Source organism: Glycine soja, chromosome 17, assembly GCF_004193775.1.
Source record: "Glycine soja cultivar W05 chromosome 17, ASM419377v2, whole genome shotgun sequence".
In the NCBI taxonomy this organism is placed as follows: Eukaryota; Viridiplantae; Streptophyta; class Magnoliopsida; order Fabales; family Fabaceae; genus Glycine; species Glycine soja.
The window spans coordinates 6,584,117-6,602,919 of record NC_041018.1 but is presented as its reverse complement, the minus strand read 5'-3'; the positions used below and the strand labels follow the sequence as shown (position 1 = coordinate 6,602,919).

Sequence of the window (18,803 nt, the reverse complement as noted above, 5' to 3'; positions counted from 1 at the left end):
CTATACTCTATACGCTCTATATATAATGGATGATGTATCCCTCTGTATCTGTTTTCTTTTTTGACTTATTGTTTTAGTGTAGAGGATAAGGACAAAGAGGATCATTCAGGGTGTTACTTTTGAGGGTGATCATAAAAAGTTGATGGAAGAGGACTTATCTTATCAGCGGGGTCCAATACGATAAGTAAATGGGAGTTTATATGAGGGTCTGCTTTTGATAATGGACATTTTCAAACAATTAACTTTAGGAAGTTTCAATAAATAATAGTTGAGAAGGCTTATATAAGATGGTAAATAGTTTATTCATTGTAAACCACCACTTTGGTGGTCCAAACTTCAAAGTGGAGAGTGTTGTCACATTAGTATATTTATTTAAAAATAAAGAGCATGGTTGTACTTATTTTCAAAAGTATCTTCTTTTTGGTATTTTGTTTTTTCGTTGTTTTTTGTTGCAACGCACTAAGGCAAATGTAGGTCCAATGTAAAATAAACGTAAAAAATAAGAATCTTGTTTTGTTGACAAAATTACTTTTGACTTTATTAACATTTTTTTAACATGCACTGATATATTAGAATTTGTGTCACCACAATTACAACGATAATACAAATATGCTAAAATAAGATTTTATGTTGTCACTTTAGTTTGCAAGTTTAATTGTTTTTTGTCACTTTAGCCCCTAAAAAGATGTTAATATTAACACCTAATTGACACACCATTTTAAATTTTGAACTAAAATAAGTGATGAGTTGCTTTCTAAGGAACTTTCTTTTATTACTTCCAAAAACTATCTTTCATTTTAAAATTTTAAGTTCTAAAAATATTAGATAATACACTACTTAAAACATTAAATAAATATTAATTTATCATATTTATTTTTTCTTTTAAATGTTATCAATTTACAAAATATTTATTGGAAAAGAGAATTTTCCATTTTATTTTAAATGATTTAATTTCTACTCCAAAATATATTATATATAATTATATTATAAATTAATGTAACTTCATTTGTTAATATTAAATTAATATTAACTATTATTATAAAATATGTATCAAAACTAACTAATATTTCCTTTTTATTGTTGTCACTTGCTGATATCTCTAAAAGAAAATTCCGCTAACTTGTAAGGTTAATCGAAGATCTACTTATTAGAGTTGGGGATGGAATCTGAGTATCAGACATTTATCTATAGCTTATAAATCAAAGGAAGGAATATCCGTCTCAAAGAAGAAAGTCTTTATTTTGACTTAAAAATTACATTGTATATATTAATAATGGATGATCAAATATGAAGCCCTTTGCATTAGTTATGTTTCCACTAAAGGTGTACTTTAGTATGCAACTGGACAGGATGTTTCGGCAATACAATAACTTCAAATTGTCTTTTTGTTTATCCCAAATGCCAAGGAAATTTGTATCTTCTAAATGGAGAGGGACCGCCATAAATATAAATCTGCATAGCCTCTTGTCACCCACTTTATAGGTTTATATATGTATTTTTTTACCTCAAAATCAAATTCATTTCCATTTATCAAAGAAAATGTGAATATTATAAATTTTTTAGTATTGTGTTCAATTCTTACCAATAATAATAAAAAAATCATTTCCATTAACAAAGAACCTTTTCACTAAATTGGACAGTCTCAACTATAAATCTTGAAATAAAATGAAACAATATCGATATCTCTCAAAGAAAGGCATTTAAAAGAAATGAATCGGAATAATAAACAAGCACAAGGACTATGTATAATACCTTAATTTTATTGATACGAGCAAATAAAAAACAAACAGAATAACAAAAAAATAAAATAACTCGTATACCGAATTCTCTTGTTAAGAAAAGGGAAACGTTAATTGGGTTGGCTACTTCGATCATCTTCGACCTAGCATCTCATTTTTTTATATAAATTTTAAATGGATCGTGTCACTAATTATATTTCACTTATTATTTGTTGTATAGTTTCAGTAATTTTTCTCTTCAACCCAACAATTTTAAAATAATTACTAAATAGGTGACATCTGAAATTTAATTAAGAGAAACACAAGCCAAAAAAAAACTTTGAAAAAACTTTTTAGACAATGTTTTAAAAATTTAAACACTAACCAATCTATCAACACTCTCCTATTGAGCTCCCACTCCACAATCAACACTAATATAGTGCTGTGTCACCTACCAATCTGGCTGCGTTAGAAAGTAGAAACATTTACGAAGACCAATCCTAAGGCAATGGTTTGGCATTCTTATCCAATAAGAGGAATCGAATATAAACAAAAAAATACTACCTCTATAGTACAGTTTTGTAAGCTTCAATAAGTACAAGACAAGCACCATATAGCATTATTAACGAATGAGTTGTACTCAACCTACTTTGCATTTAAAATTCTTATGTTCCACAATTCGATTATGCAATTCCAATTTGCTTTATTTTATTTTTTTAGTTTTCATTTCACGGTAAACCTCGACCAATCTAAATCAAGTCATACATCCAATTTAAAAAATAAGATTAAATTACACTCTCATCCATTTAGAAGGCAAATATTACACTGTCTTTCCTTTTTATTAAAATAAACAATTTAGTTTATTTAACTTAATATAATTAATCTAAAAAAAAACTTAACACTGTTAAAATAAATTATTCTTGCATCTCCTAAAAGATGCATGTATTAGAATGTTTACTCCTCTTATGTTTACATATAAAATAAACTATACATTCTTTTCCGAAAAATTGCAAGTAATATATCTTTCCTTTCCTTTTATATTAAAATATATAATTTACTCTATTTGGTTTTACAATGTTAAAGAGTTCTTTGAAAACTTCTAGAATATATTTATAATTAATATATATACTAAAATAGATAAATTTTATTTAGTAATAAATTTTCAAAGTATATAGTTTTATTTAAGAACTTATGGGTTTAATATATATATATATATATATATATATATATATATATATAATGAAAAATATCAATTATATTTATTTTAAAGTAAAACTTATGTTTAAAATGTTAATATACTATGCATTACTATAAAATATAAATTAAGATTTAAGTTATCTTCAACAAAATTAGTTGGAAACTAAAAAGTTTATCAGCAACTCAAAGTTGAGAATTGATAGTTAAAAAGTTAGTTTATCAAATTATAAATGTGTAGTAAAACTAGCTGTTGAAATACAAAGGGTAAAATAACAAAAAATAATAAAATCATAGTTTACTTAAAAAAGACAACCAAAAAAAAAAATATTGAGGATAAAAATGAAAAAAAATAATATTAAAAGTTATAGGTTAATGTTACTTCATGTAGCATTTTAAAAAATACTACAAATTATTCAAAAATTACTAAAAAATTATCGAACAATCAAGTAAATATTTTAAACTAATAAGAAAATAAAAAATTAACTGAAATTACGTAATCTTAATATAATTTGATATATACTATGGGGATCTGCATTAGGGGATATTGAAGTAAAAAAATATTTTGAAAGTATTTTTTAATGGAAAGTTAATTGATTCTACCAAAAATGTTTTATTTTTAAAAGATTGATGTATATTTTTAGTAGGGATGGGTAAATAGATTCAGGTCCATGGACCAGTCTGTGGGACCCATAATCTGTGCAGACTATGGACTAATTTTTTTAAAAAATTCATGACTATATAAGATTTTAAGTCCGTCCTGCATAATCCACGTATTATACGAATTTGGCCAGCAAGTTCTGCAAGTTGACCCACAAATTCACAACTACAATTAAGTCCAATCTAAACCCAATTAATCTTAAAAGTTCAGTCCAAAGTTTATTTACATTTATATTGAAAATTTATTTGATTATGTTAAAACTTTTATAATTAAGTATTTATTAAATATTTATTAAGATTTTTAAAAAAATAATATATAATTAAGTGTAATTGACTATTTTTTAAAAGAAAAATGTATTTATTTTAAAAATACATTTTTTAACAAAAAATAGACTCATGTAAGAAAACAAGACGGACTCACCTGATCCGCTGCCAATATAAGCTTATAAGGACAAGCCTTACATGAGACAAACCAACCCGCTTATCCACCCCTAATTTTTGGTCCCTTATTTTTTTATTTTAAATTTCTTTTGTTCCTTTATCTGATAAAAGAATATTTAATCATTAATCTCTCAAATTTGAATCATTGTTGCTATTTCGAAACAATGATTTTTTTAAATCTTGCGAGACATTAAATGCATGAAAAGAGAAGAATATATTGTCTAACATATCGTTGATAATTATTTCTCAACACAATTTCAATTGAAAAGTCATCCGAATAAAGGAGGATTAGAGACAATGATAGAACTTAATTTATCATTCCATACATTACTCAAAACAAATGAGATATTTTATTTATAGACATAAATCTACAACTCAAAAAAATCGCCCAATGTATTGGCCAATAAAAGTCTTTTTGTATGGGTTTTTTCTTCGTTTTTGACATATTAAGTACAGGTTAAGGTTGGCCATTTTGACATTCCTCAAATATATGCAATAAACAAACTTATTTCAAATTAACAAGCAATGAATCAAAGGCCTAGGAACAGGTATATATGTTAATAAAGATTTCTTTTTAATGGTGAGAGAATTGGGAGCTAAGGCCTTCTCAATAAATTATGCACCCAGCAAAGGCCTTCTTCAAGAAATATGAACATCAATTTTGAGAATTGTTTCCGGCGATATACCACAAAAGGAACACTGAGGATCAATTTCTTTTTGTTGGCTAAGAGAATCAGATGTTATACCTCAAAATGCACCCAAGGGTTATCATGCACGATTGCACGAGGTTGAAAATGAGGTGCGGATCACTGAAAAGGGGAGAAAACTTCCTCCATGGGGGGAGAAACTAGCCATCAATTCCCCTTCCCAAGTCACGGAATCAAATGTAGCAAGACTTGGATAGGGGAAGTTTTTCTCAAGATCCTATTATAGATATCATCAGGGAACCAATTAAGACTTTCACTACATCCGATTCGCCAATACTAATTAAAAAGCTGCACCCGAAAGTTTCACATGACACCCATGGATGCTCCCAAAGATAATTTCTGAATTTATCGTCTAACTATTTTCACAATTTCATCAAGGAAAAGTAACCAGTTTTAACAAACACAATCTGATTGAAATCAGCATACACCGAACCTCGAAGAGATGCTTAATCTGATTGAAATTAGCACTAGAATGGCAACACTACCGACTAACAGAGATGCATAGGGAATAGGTTTCAATTAGTGCATGTAAAACTCCCATCACATAACATAACACGCAACAAAAACGATAGAATCCAGAACACTGAGAATATAAAAAACCATTTAAACTAATACAGTTCAGAGAGATTAAATCAAGAACCAAAAATAACAACAGATCTTAAAATCCTTTAAAAATAAAAATACCCTAAAAAATCAAGCGGTGAGAACGACGGCTCCACCGGCCTCCTTGATCTTCTTCTCAGCGATCTTGGAAATAAGCTTGGCCTTGACGACAAGAGGCTGGTTCTGAGGCAAAACCCCTTTACCCAAAACCTTAAAGTAACCGAACTGGGTGACATCGAGCAAGGGTGCCTTGTCGGCGGTGGCCTTGTCTTTGGCCTCCTGGGGGAGGAGGGACCACAGCTTGTCGATGTTGATGATCGGATTGTAGAATTTGTTGCGAAGTTTGTGGAAGTAGCGCATGCCTACCTTCCCGAAGAAACCAGGATGGTACTTGTCGAAGAGGATACGGTGGTGATGCATGCCACCGGCGTTACCGCGACCTCCGGGATGCTTGCGGTGCTTTCCGATACGGCCGTGTCCGGCGCTGACGTGACCTCTCTTCTTCCTGTTCTTCTTGAACCTGGTCGTCATTTTCTCTTCCGCTCTTCTCTCTCCCACACTATCTGTTTTTCTCAGAGAGCGGCAGCACAAACGAATTAGGGTTTTGGGACTTATAACCTAGCTACAGCTCGAGATTTTACTTATTTGCCCCCATCTCTCACACAGTCACTCACACACGCATGTTCATGTTGCTGTTTTTTTAATTAAATAAAATATTTTTTTCAAGAGAATTAAATAAAATATTAATAAGTATAAGTATCCAAATAAATTCAAATATATATTTCCAAAAATTATATGTATCATTGTGCATTGCACAGGATGAATTTTTATTTTATACAAATAAAATTTATAATAAATAAGTATTTCTAAATATATAAAATATATTATAATTATATTTTAGATTTGTTATAATAAATAATTTTTATTGTGCTATATTATTATTTTTAATTATTGATAATTTCTTTTAAATTATTGAAAATGATAGATTGAATGAATAAGAATTGTTACACATTAGAATCATTAGATTTAAAATCATTAAATTTAAAAAAAATGAATGACAAAGATGAGAAATAACTCTTTTAGAATTATTTTTGAAATAAAAAACAAATATCATAATATAAATTATTTTATCTTAAATCTAAAATATAATTTATATGTTTAAAAATATCAATTTATTAAAAAAATTAAAATACAATATAATTTAAATATTTAGAAGTATTTCATTATTATAAGTTTTAGTTGTATAAAACAAATTTGTATTATTGGGATTGTATAGTTTTGGTTTTCTTTCTTTCCTATCAACTAAATTTAGGACTTTCTCTTCGTCTTTCTATAATTATATATTTCATTGATTGAGAAAATGTATTTTTTGAAAACGTTTTTTGAGAAACTCAATCCACTCCTTTGAATTTGACTATCCATTTGGATAACATCAAAATAGTAAAGAAGATTAATGAGAAAATGAACTTCGAAATATTACACTTCTCATATTTAGTACAATTTTTAAGAAATTGTATATTACATTAAAATGGATTAAAGTATTACATATATTCGTCACTCAGAAACGTGCTGTAATTCTTTAAGGTAAAGGGAATGACGATATAATTTGAACATCTCTAAGAAGAATAAAAGTATAATCCAGCCTTAAAAAATTTAGGCAGAACAAAACACTGATGATTTAGTTAGTTTCAATTTGATTTTTTATGTAAAAAAAAAATCAACACAATAGACTTAAATTGGATTATTCAAGTTGAAAAAGAAAACAATAATAATTACTAAAAACTACTTTCAGTTAGAGGTAATTCTTAATAAATTTTGCAATAACGAAATAAGATCAACTACCCAACAAATACCGTCATAACTATATTTCGTTGTGAAAAACTTATTTACTAGATATTTGACGGGCAGAAAAGTAGAACCAGAGTTTGTGAATGGTACAAGTTAACAATAACATCGATGATTCAAGCAAAATGACAATGAAGAATTTGAGAGTTTCTGTTTATTTTTTCTTCATTCCATCTTCTTTTCTTCTATTTTCATTCTTCTTCCCTTGTCAAATGAAGGATAAAGACTGTAAGAAAGCATTTGATCATCTATTATCAAGCTACTGTTCTTATCAAGTCTATGAAAAAAAATAAGATACATGTATGACATAACACATGCTTTCCAGACTTCAGTCGTTGAAAAAATAAGATCAATTTTTGTCCTAAAATCTAACAATGTGCTGTTTCAAGTGTAATTGTGGTCAAATAGATGCATGTTCAAAATCAACACCCCAACATTTGTAAAACTAAGAATTTGCCCAAAGCAGCACCAAAACTATAGACAATGCCAGGGCCGCTTCGAACCTAGAGGAATGGCATTGGAACCTGACGTTAAACCACGATTTCCATAGCCTCCTCGTCCTCTTGAGCGAAAACCTCCCCCTGATCCTACAAAATGATAAGAACTGTTTACAGACCATCCTAATGAAAACCTCAGGCTTCAGTGTCGAAAAGAAATTTTAATTACCAAATTGACCAGAACCAGCTGACCGAACCAATGCAGTCAACGCAGGACTCACAGTCTGACCAGCATCTTGTAAAATCTTAATCAGATCCCTAGCAAACTTAGCATTGGCATGTGTAAAAAAGGTGTATGCAGTTCCTTTAGCCCCTGCACGACCAGTTCGACCAATTCTGTGGACATAATCTTCCAGGCTTGTTGGAAAATCATAATTGATCACACATTTTATGTCTTTCACATCTACAAGCAACAAAACAAAACATCATAAGGAATTAAGTGTAGGTTTTAAAAATGGAGAAAACTGCAAAAAATCCTTATCCCTGCACTGTAAGATTCTAGAGATCAAATAGATCAAACTCAACACATTCATTACATCAATGTGCACACCTTAACCTTCCAGGGATAAGGAGCAGCTTCACCATCATGCCATCTACCACATGCAATTATTGACTAAGCATGTATGAGTCAACCGGGCTGCAAAGACAACCAGCTCTATAACTGTGGATGGGGGATCAATCAATTTGACTTATATCTCTTCAGGCAACACTGACAAATTATTGATGACTAACCTTGTTATGCCAATCATGCAAAACGCCAAGCATTAACCCATCCTATGAAATTTACAGGATCACACATGATATGCTACCTCAGAAGTTATAGATCAACATCCAAGCCACATATCAAAGGAACTCTGACCCAGGCATCCATATAACTTGACACCTCTAAAAAATATAGTTCCCAAATTAACAGGAGCAGATAGTCTACCAACTGCAGCAAAACAGTTTCATCTCAGTATGCAAGTCATTAAACCCTTGGTCAAGTTACAGGCAGTTCCAACACACTGACAATATGGCCCTGTACACACCCAAACCACAAATTATATCAAGGGAAACTGGACAGCAGCCGGCCGACTCGCCCTATTGTTAAAGTTTTAGACCTAGACCAAAAATCCTAAGCTTCTAAACACAGTGATCCTACCAAGACCCCGTGCAGCAACATCAGTGGCAGTCATTATTGGACTTCTGCCACTCTTAAATTCAGCCAAGACCCAATCCCTTTCAGCCTGGTTTTTATCACCATGGATGGATAGTGCTGGCCATCCATCCACTCTCATTTGTCTCGTAACTTGATCACATCCCTTTTTTGTCTCCATAAATATTAAAATTCGGCTACCATCCATCACTTCTTTCAGCAGTCTGATTAATCTGCATTTTCAAGCTAAAGTGTTAATTTGGAAAGCAAAAACATTGGTCACCGTCTGTCTATTATTAGTGATGACACAAACCTATTGTATTTCTCCATGTCTGTTACAACTTCAACAATTTGATTTATAGATTGATTTGCCTTCAGGTATGGTGACCCAATAATTACCTATAATATCATGATATCCCACAGGAAAATGCATGCGTCAATAATCACCCAAATGATTTTTACTTAAGTCGATTCAGAGCACAAAATATTTTTTTCTTTGGAAAGACCAGCAACATACAAATATAGATATCCATAAGTTACAAATGATAGCAAACAAAAGAATAAAAAAGTGGGAACACTATTGCAATAACCTTGTATGGGTTGTGCAGAAACTGCCTTGCCAGAGTTTCAACATCCCTTGGCCATGTAGCACTCCATAATAATGTTTGCCTATCTGGTCGAATCTGGTATTTCAAATCACAAATGTAACTATACAAAATGTATTAAAATCACACACCCACACACATAGGACATATCTAGTGAGAATAGTTCTCATCTTAAGAATGTGACGACTATAAATCTAAATTATACAACCATACATGAATAGTTAATAAATATAACTTTTTCAAGATTAAAAATTTGAAAAAGTTATATGCATTTATTTATTAATCTCAACGATTTAAATATGATTTAATGGTTTATATTCATTGTTCTTATTTCTCACACTAACCAATAGTTCTCACTTGATATGAGAGACAGACAGAGCATGAGAGTTGCTAATTTTGAACACACTGTGTGTAATTGACCTCTATTCCTTCATGACTGACACCAGGCAATATAAGTGTTAAGGGCATCCTTTGTAGAATGAGATAAAAAGCAAAGAGACACAAAAGGTTCTGATTATAGAAAATGGGCAAGTAAATCATTTTGAGTTTACTTTTATTCAGTGGGAAGTGGGGCCAAAAATTACAACCTGCGCAGAGAATGACTAGATGAGTCACAGTCCGTTTAAAAAAAAATCTAAAATATCTATCATAACAAGAAACCCTAGGATGTCTTTTTTTATTCCAAATTTCCAAAGGCCTAATTTTTTTCTTGATCCAGGCCTTCTACATCTCAAATGTTGATCAGTTGATGTAGAGTCCTATACAGTCAGAGTAAAGTTATTTAAGGATAACATTTGTGATTAATTAGGGTTATCCAACTAGTTCCATTATATATAATATATGTAACTGCGTCATTTTAATAAGACAACAAATCATTTAATTACGCACAAAACAAAGTGTTAGTCTCTTAATGACACATGTGCACTTAGAGAATCTGAATTCACTTGGAGATATCCAACATGTCCAATGGATCCTTCACATTTCTCCGTCTGCTGATGTTTAAGGCGAAAAATGTCTATCCACTAGATATGCTCATCTTGTAGCAATATTTTCCTGACCTTCCATTTGGATTTGAGCTTTAGAACAAGCAGTTGAAGAAGGAAGTGTGTCTGCTTTAGATTTCTGAATTGAAATTGTTGAAAGAAGGGCAGATGGAAGGTCAGGAAAACGCTGTTGAACAGGGGAATCCTTGAGACCCTTAACTATAACTTTTGAAACAATGTTGCTTTTGTTTACCATACTTTTTTATTTTTTATCATTTTCTATCCTCCCCACAATTTTCATCATTTCCTAGATTCTCATTTCTAAGAATCAAAACGCAGAAGAACCATGATTCAAGACACATGATCCAGACCAGAGTGCACTTGAGTAAGGGAGAGTGAATCTGGTTGGTAAACTATCAGTAGCACACAAATGGAAATAGATTTGAGGTTTCTTTTCCCCATTACTCAGTACTAACTAGTTACATGTTAGTTGCAAACAGTACCTGGGCTACAATTTTCCGTATCTGAGGTTCAAAACCCATGTCTAGCATTCGATCAGCTTCATCTAAGACAAGGTAAGTCACTCTCCGCAGGTTCGTGTGCTGAGCTTCCAACATATCTATTAGACGACCAGGTGTAGCAATAACTATTTCGACGCCTGTCAAGCATCAAAAGTTAGTCATCATGTTCTGGTTATTCCAAAAATTATTATCAAAGTACAAAAGGCAAGTAAACCATGTACCTCTTTTAAGCTCCCGAATTTGGGGACCCTTTGGTGCACCACCATAGATGCACGTACTTCTTTTATTTGCCCGAGACCCAAATTTAAGAGCCTCTTCCTGAATTTGAACAGCCAACTCTCTAGTTGGTGCTAAAACTAAGACAATGGGACCATCCCCATGTGCTGAAAAAGCAGCAAACACACCCATCATACCATAATAAAAGGTAAACATAGCATCTGACAGATTAGCAAGGGAATCCAATACATACCCAATCGAGGTTGTGCATTGACGTGCACTAAAGCAGGAAGCAAATACGCCAAAGTTTTACCCGAGCCAGTCTCGGCAATGCCAATTAAATCTCTACCCTTCAGAGCCATGGGCCAACCCTGAGCTTGAATTGGAGTGGGATCAGCAAAACGCAGATTGGCAATAACCTCAAGGCAGTAATCTGACACGAAAAACAACATAACATTCAATCAGATAAAGGAATCAAAGTGAAATCAACAAGCACCAAAGGGCAATACAAGAGCATAAACAAGTAAAATACCAGGAAAATTCGCCTCGTGAAACATCATAATAGGCTTTGGCACATCGTTGCCTTGCACGGTGATCTCTCTACTGGCACGGTAATGCAAAACTTCTTGCTCAGACATGGCCCTCACGGCAGGGCACTCAACATAGAAGTTCTTCTCAAAAGGGACCAAATTCTTAAAATCCTGCTTCGGGAGTGCAATGTTGTTCAAATCATCCCTAGAAGAACCACCACCGTGTCTACCTCCTCCTCTCGCGGAGCCCCTAAAACCGTGAGCTCCGGCTCTACCACCGCCGCCGCCACCACGGCCACGACCCATGTCGTGTTTTCTATCACTCACGGGACCATTGCCCGCTCTGCCACCGCCTCGACCTACGTTGAAGCCTCCGGAAGGAGGCACAAAGGGTGGTACCGGAGCAACGGGTGCGGATCCGAACCCGTTGGGTCCGGGGACGCCGTAGGGAACTGCGCCGCCGCGGCCGACGAAAGACGGAGGCGGAATAGGTCCAACGAAATCACTATCACAAGAAAACGATAAAAAAAAAAAAAAAACACAGTTTGTTTTCGTTCAGCGAATTGCAAACAGAAAAGTAATAAAATCAATAAAGGTACGTACCTGCGACGGCCGCGAAAAGAAGCGGCGTCGGAATATCTATTGTCGTAGGGGTTCATCTCGTTAGGGTTTCGAAAAATGAACGAATTGAAAAGAATGAATATAAGGCCTCCCACTCCCACGTTTGCTATCTGACACAGACGGAAAGAGACTCGGTTACTTCTTTTTACTTATTGACACGTCGTGGTTTGCTCGTTTCCATCACAGTTGCACATTGAATCTATTTCATTTCTTACCACCGGCACCGTTCAATGCTCCTGCATGTGTGCACCAATAATTTATTTTTACTAATAATATTCTCTTCTACTTTATCTTATGGATATTTTTAATGTCATATAAAAAAATAAGAGGAATACTAGCACTTTCTGACACATCCTTCAGTTTAATTACTCAAAATTTATAAAAAATTACCGATTTAAATAAATTTCACTTAATTTTTCATATCATGATTCTCATGTTATTTAAGAGGAAGACCTATTAAAATTAAATATTTTTAACTAATTTTAATCTATCACAAAAAAAAGTTAAAAAAATTATAAAAAAGAAATTATTGTTAGCATTTCTCAAAAACAATAAATTATCAACTAAATCTTATAACGAAGAACCCTTTACGTCGAGGTTGAAAAAGTAAAAATGTAGAAAAGATCCTAATTAATTTTGTTTTTAGTATTTTTTTTAATTTTAAATAAACTCTTAACAAAATGCTCATTTAAAATAAACTTTTAAACAAACCTTTAGCATCTCGGTTACACCTAAGTATGTATGAAATGGTTTATTGTTGTTTTCGAACTTATATTCCAAAATAACATCTTCCTCTGTACTTATTATTAAGTTTAAGATGATCCAATCCTATATAAAAGAAGTTAATTTAAATTATTTTAAATTTTATTTAAAAGAATGACTTAAATGAGGGTAAGTTGAAAAAGTAAAAGAAAAGAAAAAAACGTTAGAGAGCGTAAATAAACATTAGATTACTTAAAATTGTATCAATCTCTTATCTGTTACTTTTTTTAATCACAAATTGTTTTTTAGAGACACAACTAAACACTAAATTTAAATATCTTTTAATAAAAATTCGAACATGATTCACTGTGTTGTAAAAGAATAGTAACTTCCAATAAACTCAATCCCATTGATATTTAATATTATTTTCTCTTTAATCCAACATGGAGCACATATAAGTAACTTCATTGTAATTCAAATTAAATAAAGCTGTTTATAAAGTTTACATAATAATATAATATAAAATTGTGTAACTAATATCTTTTAAATAGAAATTCCCTCCTATTCATTTCACCGTACGGTGAAATTCACAATACTTTTATTTCCAAATATTAATAATATAATTAATATGAATTCTCTAACACATTTTTTTTATTATACATCACAGATCACAAATATTTTTTAATTTATTGGATCAAGAAATAATCTCACTCATAATATGTGATTGTCACTGGTTAAAAAAAATTTTACATACAATAAAAATTAAATACGAATTTTCTTGTTAAATAGATTATCCTCACTCATGTAAGTGAGATTAGGGCTATGTCTAGAAAATTTGAGACCTTAAACAAACTTTTATAGAGACATGATATAAATTATTATTATTTATATTAATATTTTAATTTTACAAACTTTGAATGAATATTAGTATATTCAATATTTTTTAGATGTAATTGATTTATCATTTTTTCATTAATTGAACTAATTTTTGTATTTTTTTTACAAATAGTAAAAAATTTATTAAGATTGAATAAAAAAATTTAAACTTTTTTCTTTATTTTTTAAGACCAAATTCATAATTTTTATTTCAGATTTTCTATCACTACAAAATATAATATAATAAAAAATAAGAAAAATGAAAAAAAAAACTTTGATTTTATAGGCACATTAAAATAGCTTTTGATTGCATAATGATTTTACCGAAATGTAAACAAATAAAATTAATTGTATTCGACCGATTGCAAAATTATAGGCACATTAAAATAACTTTTAATTTTCTTAATTTATTTCAGCATTGAAATAATCACAATACTATCTTACACATGTACTAAGGTTAATCATAATTAATGCTAAGAACAATAGCTATTATGAGTTATATAAAGTGTACACTAATAATTGATAAAAATATGAGGCCTAAGGATAACACTTAATAGCTTACACCACCTTAAAGCCAAACTTTATACTATTGTGTGAATCCTTGAGTTAGTTGTGTGAGACACTAAGATCCCCCTGATACTTTAGGTTTATGGTTCGTGGGCCCATTTGCCTCCTCACGATTTCTAAAGCTTGCTTCGTTGAGCAAGTCAGCACGCTGGACAATTCAAATTCAAACTACTTGAGCATCGTTTTTGCTAGCGTGAGAAATGTACTAGCTACTACCATTGTCTTCTCTCACGCACCCTGAAAGCAAGGGAAGGGAGAGATTATAAAATTAACCAAAACATCCAACCAAATAATAATAAAAAAAGTACAAATATAATCTCTAATTAATATGAATTATGCTCAAGGCTACTGAATGTGCACTATTGCAGTCAAATTAATCTAATCTGCCAATGTGTAGTTAATTAGCCAATGTGTCTGTAGATGCAATTTCTTTCATGCATTGCTGAAATACATAGCTTCCCCATACCACAGATAGTACAAGAGTTTAGGGAGAAGATCAATAGTTGACTGAACTTGCCTGAAAAGCACATGCACTGAAAGAAGTTGTTTTTCAAGTGACTTTTATTTTGTGATGTTATGCCGTTGGATACCAAGCCATTCATGTAAGGGTCGGACACTAACACCTTGCCGTTATAAACCAAGGTAACTTCGCAGGAGCTCGGTGCATGTTTCTTTATGAACTCTCCTTTGCTCAATTTGTTATTGCGCCTATTCAAAATAACAAATTAGAGAAAGAAGGTAAATAATCTTTAACCTTTAGCAAATCCTTGTGGCATTGTCTTATCAAGGACACTTTCTTCTAAAACAGAACACGTGTTTAACTGATTTTCTGACAATTTATAGTTGCATTACTTGTTAGTATCAAGAAGGATAAATTTTACTCCCTTTATCATTCATTTGTGAATGAAACCCAAGTAGTGATATCATACCGTGTGAATGGTAGTTTTTTGATTCCGATGACAATGTTGGTTATGGTAAGAATAGAGATGAGGTCCAGAATTGCTTTTCCTTTGTCATTGCTTTCCAGGAGCAACGTTTCTGCAGTTACCTGGGAGGAGAGGAAAAATCACGGAGACAAATAGGAAGGGATAACAAAAAATGCAGAGTTAGATTAATTTTAGCATATGGTTTTTGGTCTAACTCTAGTACCTTGGCTTCATTACTCATCTGAATGTACTTTTGCAAAAGATCCTTCCTCTTGTTGTTCACCTCATTCACGTATAGTCTCACTTGTTGCGGGGTTAGTTGACTTCTTTCAAACTTTCCAACTATCAGATATGTCATTACCACCAAGCACATATCATTTGAGGTTTGAATTTTGAAATTCAGTTCAGTGGTGGTTTAGATGTATTGTTGATAGACAATGCACAATTTTTCATAGGATGAGCCCTAGGCCCAAATAGAGGGTTTTTATAGATTAGATAATTTAGATATTATCCTTTTGATGTTATTTGGTTTTATTTTAATTTCCTAAAATACTAGATAGTGACACATGTATGGTTGTCATTCATATATTAGGGTTATTATATAACCTAAGATTTGCATCTATTGAGGTATCAAATGAAAAAGTTTGAAATTAATCTTGTTTATCTCTTTATAGCTTCTCTTTAGTCTTTTTTGGTGTTTTATTATGGGGTTTGGGAGGATGAAGGTGGGGAATAATAATAATAAGGGGCCAACTGAGGAGAAGAAGGAGCGGCTGTAGCCACTGCAATGGAGGGGAATGGTCCTCGGGAGAGTAATAGAGATGACTGTGTTGTTGGTGGTAGCGGTTGCACCAGCGGTGGCAACTGGGGTTGTGGTGGCCACCATTAAGCATGATGGTAGTTGTTCATGAGTCACTGAGGCATAGATGGAACTATGAAAACACCAATGGTTAATGGTAGAATGCTAAAAAATTACACTATTTCTACTCCTAATAAAATACTATAAAAAGACTAGAGAAAAACTATAAAGAGATAAATAAGATAAATTTCAGATTTCTTCATTTGATATCTCCTCAATAGGTGCAAATCATATATTATATAATAACCCTAATGAATGACAACTATACATGTGTCACCATCTAGTATTTTAAGAAATTAAAATAAAACCAAATAACATCAAAATGATAACATATAAATTACCTAATCTAAAAAAACCATTTATTTGGATCAATTTTCATATACTCGTGCTATAATTTATATGCAACACCATTTAATATAGCAATGGCAAGAGAGAGCAGAATACTATAGGGTGATGTGTAGGAGCAATCATATTCTCTCTAAAGAAGTAGGTGTCAGTGCCACTAGAACATATTCCAAAGGAAAAGTTCATACAAGTTAAATCTGTTTTCTGTGACTTTTGAATTTGTTTGGATACAAGATATAAGTGTGTTTTTGAGAGTTTCTTTACTGAAAATATAAAACTTCTTTTAGTAGAAAAGCTGTCAAAAGAACTTTTTAGTCTTGGATTTAAACAGACTCAAGTACTAATCTACTGAACTTGATGGAAAAGTCTTCCTATAGAAACGAGAATGAAAAAAAAAATGAAAAGATTAGTTGTTACCTGGCGTAGGAATCAAGGTGATTGGAGAAGAGACATGGATAAGAAAAATCCGGGAACCGGGAGAAACAGCATGATCAAGAGCCCATTTCACTACATTCAAGTCATCTTTGCCTACAGCCACATAAAGATCGTCAACTCTTCTATCTTTGTTGCTTATGCTCTTGCCATCTTCAACTATCTCCACAATTTCTGTTGTCAACGATTGTCTAGAATAGTGGCCATAGTCACCGTTTTCTTCTTCGCCAATAACCTCATCATTAACTCTGATTAAACCTTTGATTTCATCAAATGCTCCAGAAACTTCAGGAGTCACAATTTCTTGGAAGTTATAGCCGTAGGAATCTCTGCCATTAACATTATCTCTGTCACTTCTCTTGAGATTCCCAAATGCCTGTGCCGTTTCTGACAACCATATTGATCTAGAATAGTAATCTTTTGCTTCTCTTGGGGTGCGATTCACATCTTCCATATCTCTGCTTCTTTGTCTTAACTCTCAACTTCCCCCACACATTACAAATGAGGGTAGGAATAGAAAGAGAATGAATTAGTTTATTCTAAATTGGCATTACATGAAGGCTTCGTTGCTATCAAGTATCAAAGCCTCAAACTAAGTGAAGAAAGGAGATTCTCTTTTGTCAATTTAAGTAAATAAACTCTTTTGTCAATATCAGCAGCTCATTGGACATGTCAGGATTCTATGCCGACCATTTTTGCTTTTTTTTTTGGGCAATAGTGTCCTTTGGCTATTTAGTTGTAACAATGTAGGCGTCTTGCTATAATCGCTATAACTTTGACCCCTTCATGATTAGCTTAGGACCATATCATCTTTACCTATGGACCTCTAATTCTGATAGGAAGCTTTGGTGTCCTTGTATTTGAGAAGTATAGCATAGTCTATATGATTATAATGGTATCAATGGAATGCATGCATTACATTCTCTAAAGTATCAATGTATCATGATCGCATGGATCGATGCTTGGTTTAATGCCAGCTAGCTTCTTTGAAGTTTAGCATGCTTTACGTACCCTTCATGATCAGAAGAAAAAAGACAGCAGCAAAATCAATCAGCTAGTAGAAATTTCCGAAATGTTATTTGCAATAATATACGGGGAATAGTTTATCTTGCTAGCAATGTAATAACCTTTCGTTGATGTCAATGCTAAAATCCATGAACGTCTTAAGCTGTCGTGTATCACATTTTAAGGATATATAATAATGACATTGTTTACTTAAGGTGTTAACATTCCAACAACGACTCTTGGCACATCATATGAAATAACAATCATTTGGATGTACTAGAAAAGACCTTTATCTTACTCCGATGAGATGCAATAAATCAGGAATATTGTAAATATATAGTCCTAACTTTGACAGTATGTTTGATTAAAAAAATAATGAAATTATAACAATAAGGTACCAGTAGTACCCATCCTTGCTTACCCGACCTTGACCCATCACACTCGGTACAAGAAAACTAACAATAAATATATCCTCTTTCACACCTTTTTCTTATTCTGGGACTGTATGGAAGAGGACTAAATTTTTTTAAAAAAATCTTAGTCACTAAAACTTAAAAAATCTAATGATCTAAAATTTACTTTCCCACAGTGGAAAAAATCTTTACTTTTCCACCGCTGAATTCGTCACCAAAAAACTTCCCACTGAAACTCAAACAAAAGACCAGCCCCACCCAATATATAATCCTGCAAAACACAAAGAATGTCATGTCAGGGAAACAATGCAAGCACCAGGATTCAGCCTCCATTTGCTAAAAGAATATCCGAAGAACCACTTTGAAGCTCCCTTAAGCCAAGACAATGATTTCATCCAGCAT

The 18,803-nt window shown here is 32.2% G+C and overlaps 3 protein-coding genes across 6 annotated transcripts; all 3 read right to left on the bottom strand.

The window, feature by feature from the left end:
* Positions 1-5,209: 5,209 nt before the first annotated feature.
* Positions 5,210-5,931, bottom strand: LOC114393440 (60S ribosomal protein L27a-3-like). The gene has a single exon (XM_028354800.1). It carries the CDS (start codon positions 5,852-5,854, stop codon positions 5,414-5,416), a length of 441 nt encoding a protein of 146 aa, XP_028210601.1. The 5' UTR covers positions 5,855-5,931; the 3' UTR covers positions 5,210-5,413.
* A 1,324-nt stretch (positions 5,932-7,255) lies between these two features.
* Positions 7,256-12,521, bottom strand: LOC114393325 (DEAD-box ATP-dependent RNA helicase 30-like). 4 transcript variants are annotated; one of them, XR_003662543.1, is made up of 11 exons: positions 12,259-12,521; positions 11,658-12,160; positions 11,379-11,558; positions 11,131-11,292; positions 10,892-11,046; positions 9,391-9,483; positions 9,114-9,199; positions 8,398-9,033; positions 8,216-8,320; positions 7,835-8,068; positions 7,256-7,755 (listed from the first exon to the last, which is right to left on the bottom strand). XR_003662543.1 is itself a non-coding variant. In XM_028354617.1 (10 exons), exons 1-10 carry the CDS (start codon positions 12,312-12,314, stop codon positions 7,643-7,645), a joined length of 1,809 nt encoding a protein of 602 aa, XP_028210418.1. In that variant the 5' UTR covers positions 12,315-12,519; the 3' UTR covers positions 7,256-7,642. The 4 variants fall into 4 exon arrangements, 1 of the variants encoding a protein (XP_028210418.1); XR_003662542.1 differs by having other exon boundaries at positions 8,216-8,302; XR_003662541.1 differs by having other exon boundaries at positions 8,216-9,033.
* A 1,751-nt stretch (positions 12,522-14,272) lies between these two features.
* On the bottom strand, positions 14,273-17,507 carry LOC114392080 (U-box domain-containing protein 33-like). The gene is made up of 5 exons (XM_028353114.1): positions 16,969-17,507; positions 15,571-15,689; positions 15,351-15,469; positions 14,939-15,129; positions 14,273-14,658 (listed from the first exon to the last, which is right to left on the bottom strand). The coding sequence occupies exons 1-5, from the start codon at positions 17,435-17,437 to the stop codon at positions 14,627-14,629; spliced, it is 930 nt and encodes a 309-aa protein (XP_028208915.1). The 5' UTR covers positions 17,438-17,507; the 3' UTR covers positions 14,273-14,626.
* Between the last annotated feature and the right edge of the window lie 1,296 nt (positions 17,508-18,803).

Excerpts from the sequence above, each read along its gene's own strand:
- LOC114393440 (XM_028354800.1), bottom strand. The coding sequence starts at position 5,854 with ATGACGACCAGGTTCAAGAAGAACAGGAAGAAGAGAGGTCACGTCAGC.
- LOC114393325 (XM_028354617.1), bottom strand. The coding sequence starts at position 12,314 with ATGAACCCCTACGACAATAGATATTCCGACGCCGCTTCTTTTCGCGGC. Across the intron at positions 9,200-9,390 it reads TTCTGCACAACCCATACAAG|GTAATTATTGGGTCACCATA; the intron begins GTTATTGCAATA and ends ATGATATTATAG. Across the intron at positions 7,756-7,834 it reads AGCTGGTTCTGGTCAATTTG|GATCAGGGGGAGGTTTTCGC; the intron begins GTAATTAAAATT and ends ATCATTTTGTAG.
- LOC114392080 (XM_028353114.1), bottom strand. The coding sequence starts at position 17,437 with ATGGAAGATGTGAATCGCACCCCAAGAGAAGCAAAAGATTACTATTCT. Across the intron at positions 15,470-15,570 it reads AGATGAGTAATGAAGCCAAG|GTAACTGCAGAAACGTTGCT; the intron begins GTACTAGAGTTA and ends CTCTCCTCCCAG. Across the intron at positions 15,130-15,350 it reads AAAAAACTACCATTCACACG|GCGCAATAACAAATTGAGCA; the intron begins GTATGATATCAC and ends TATTTTGAATAG.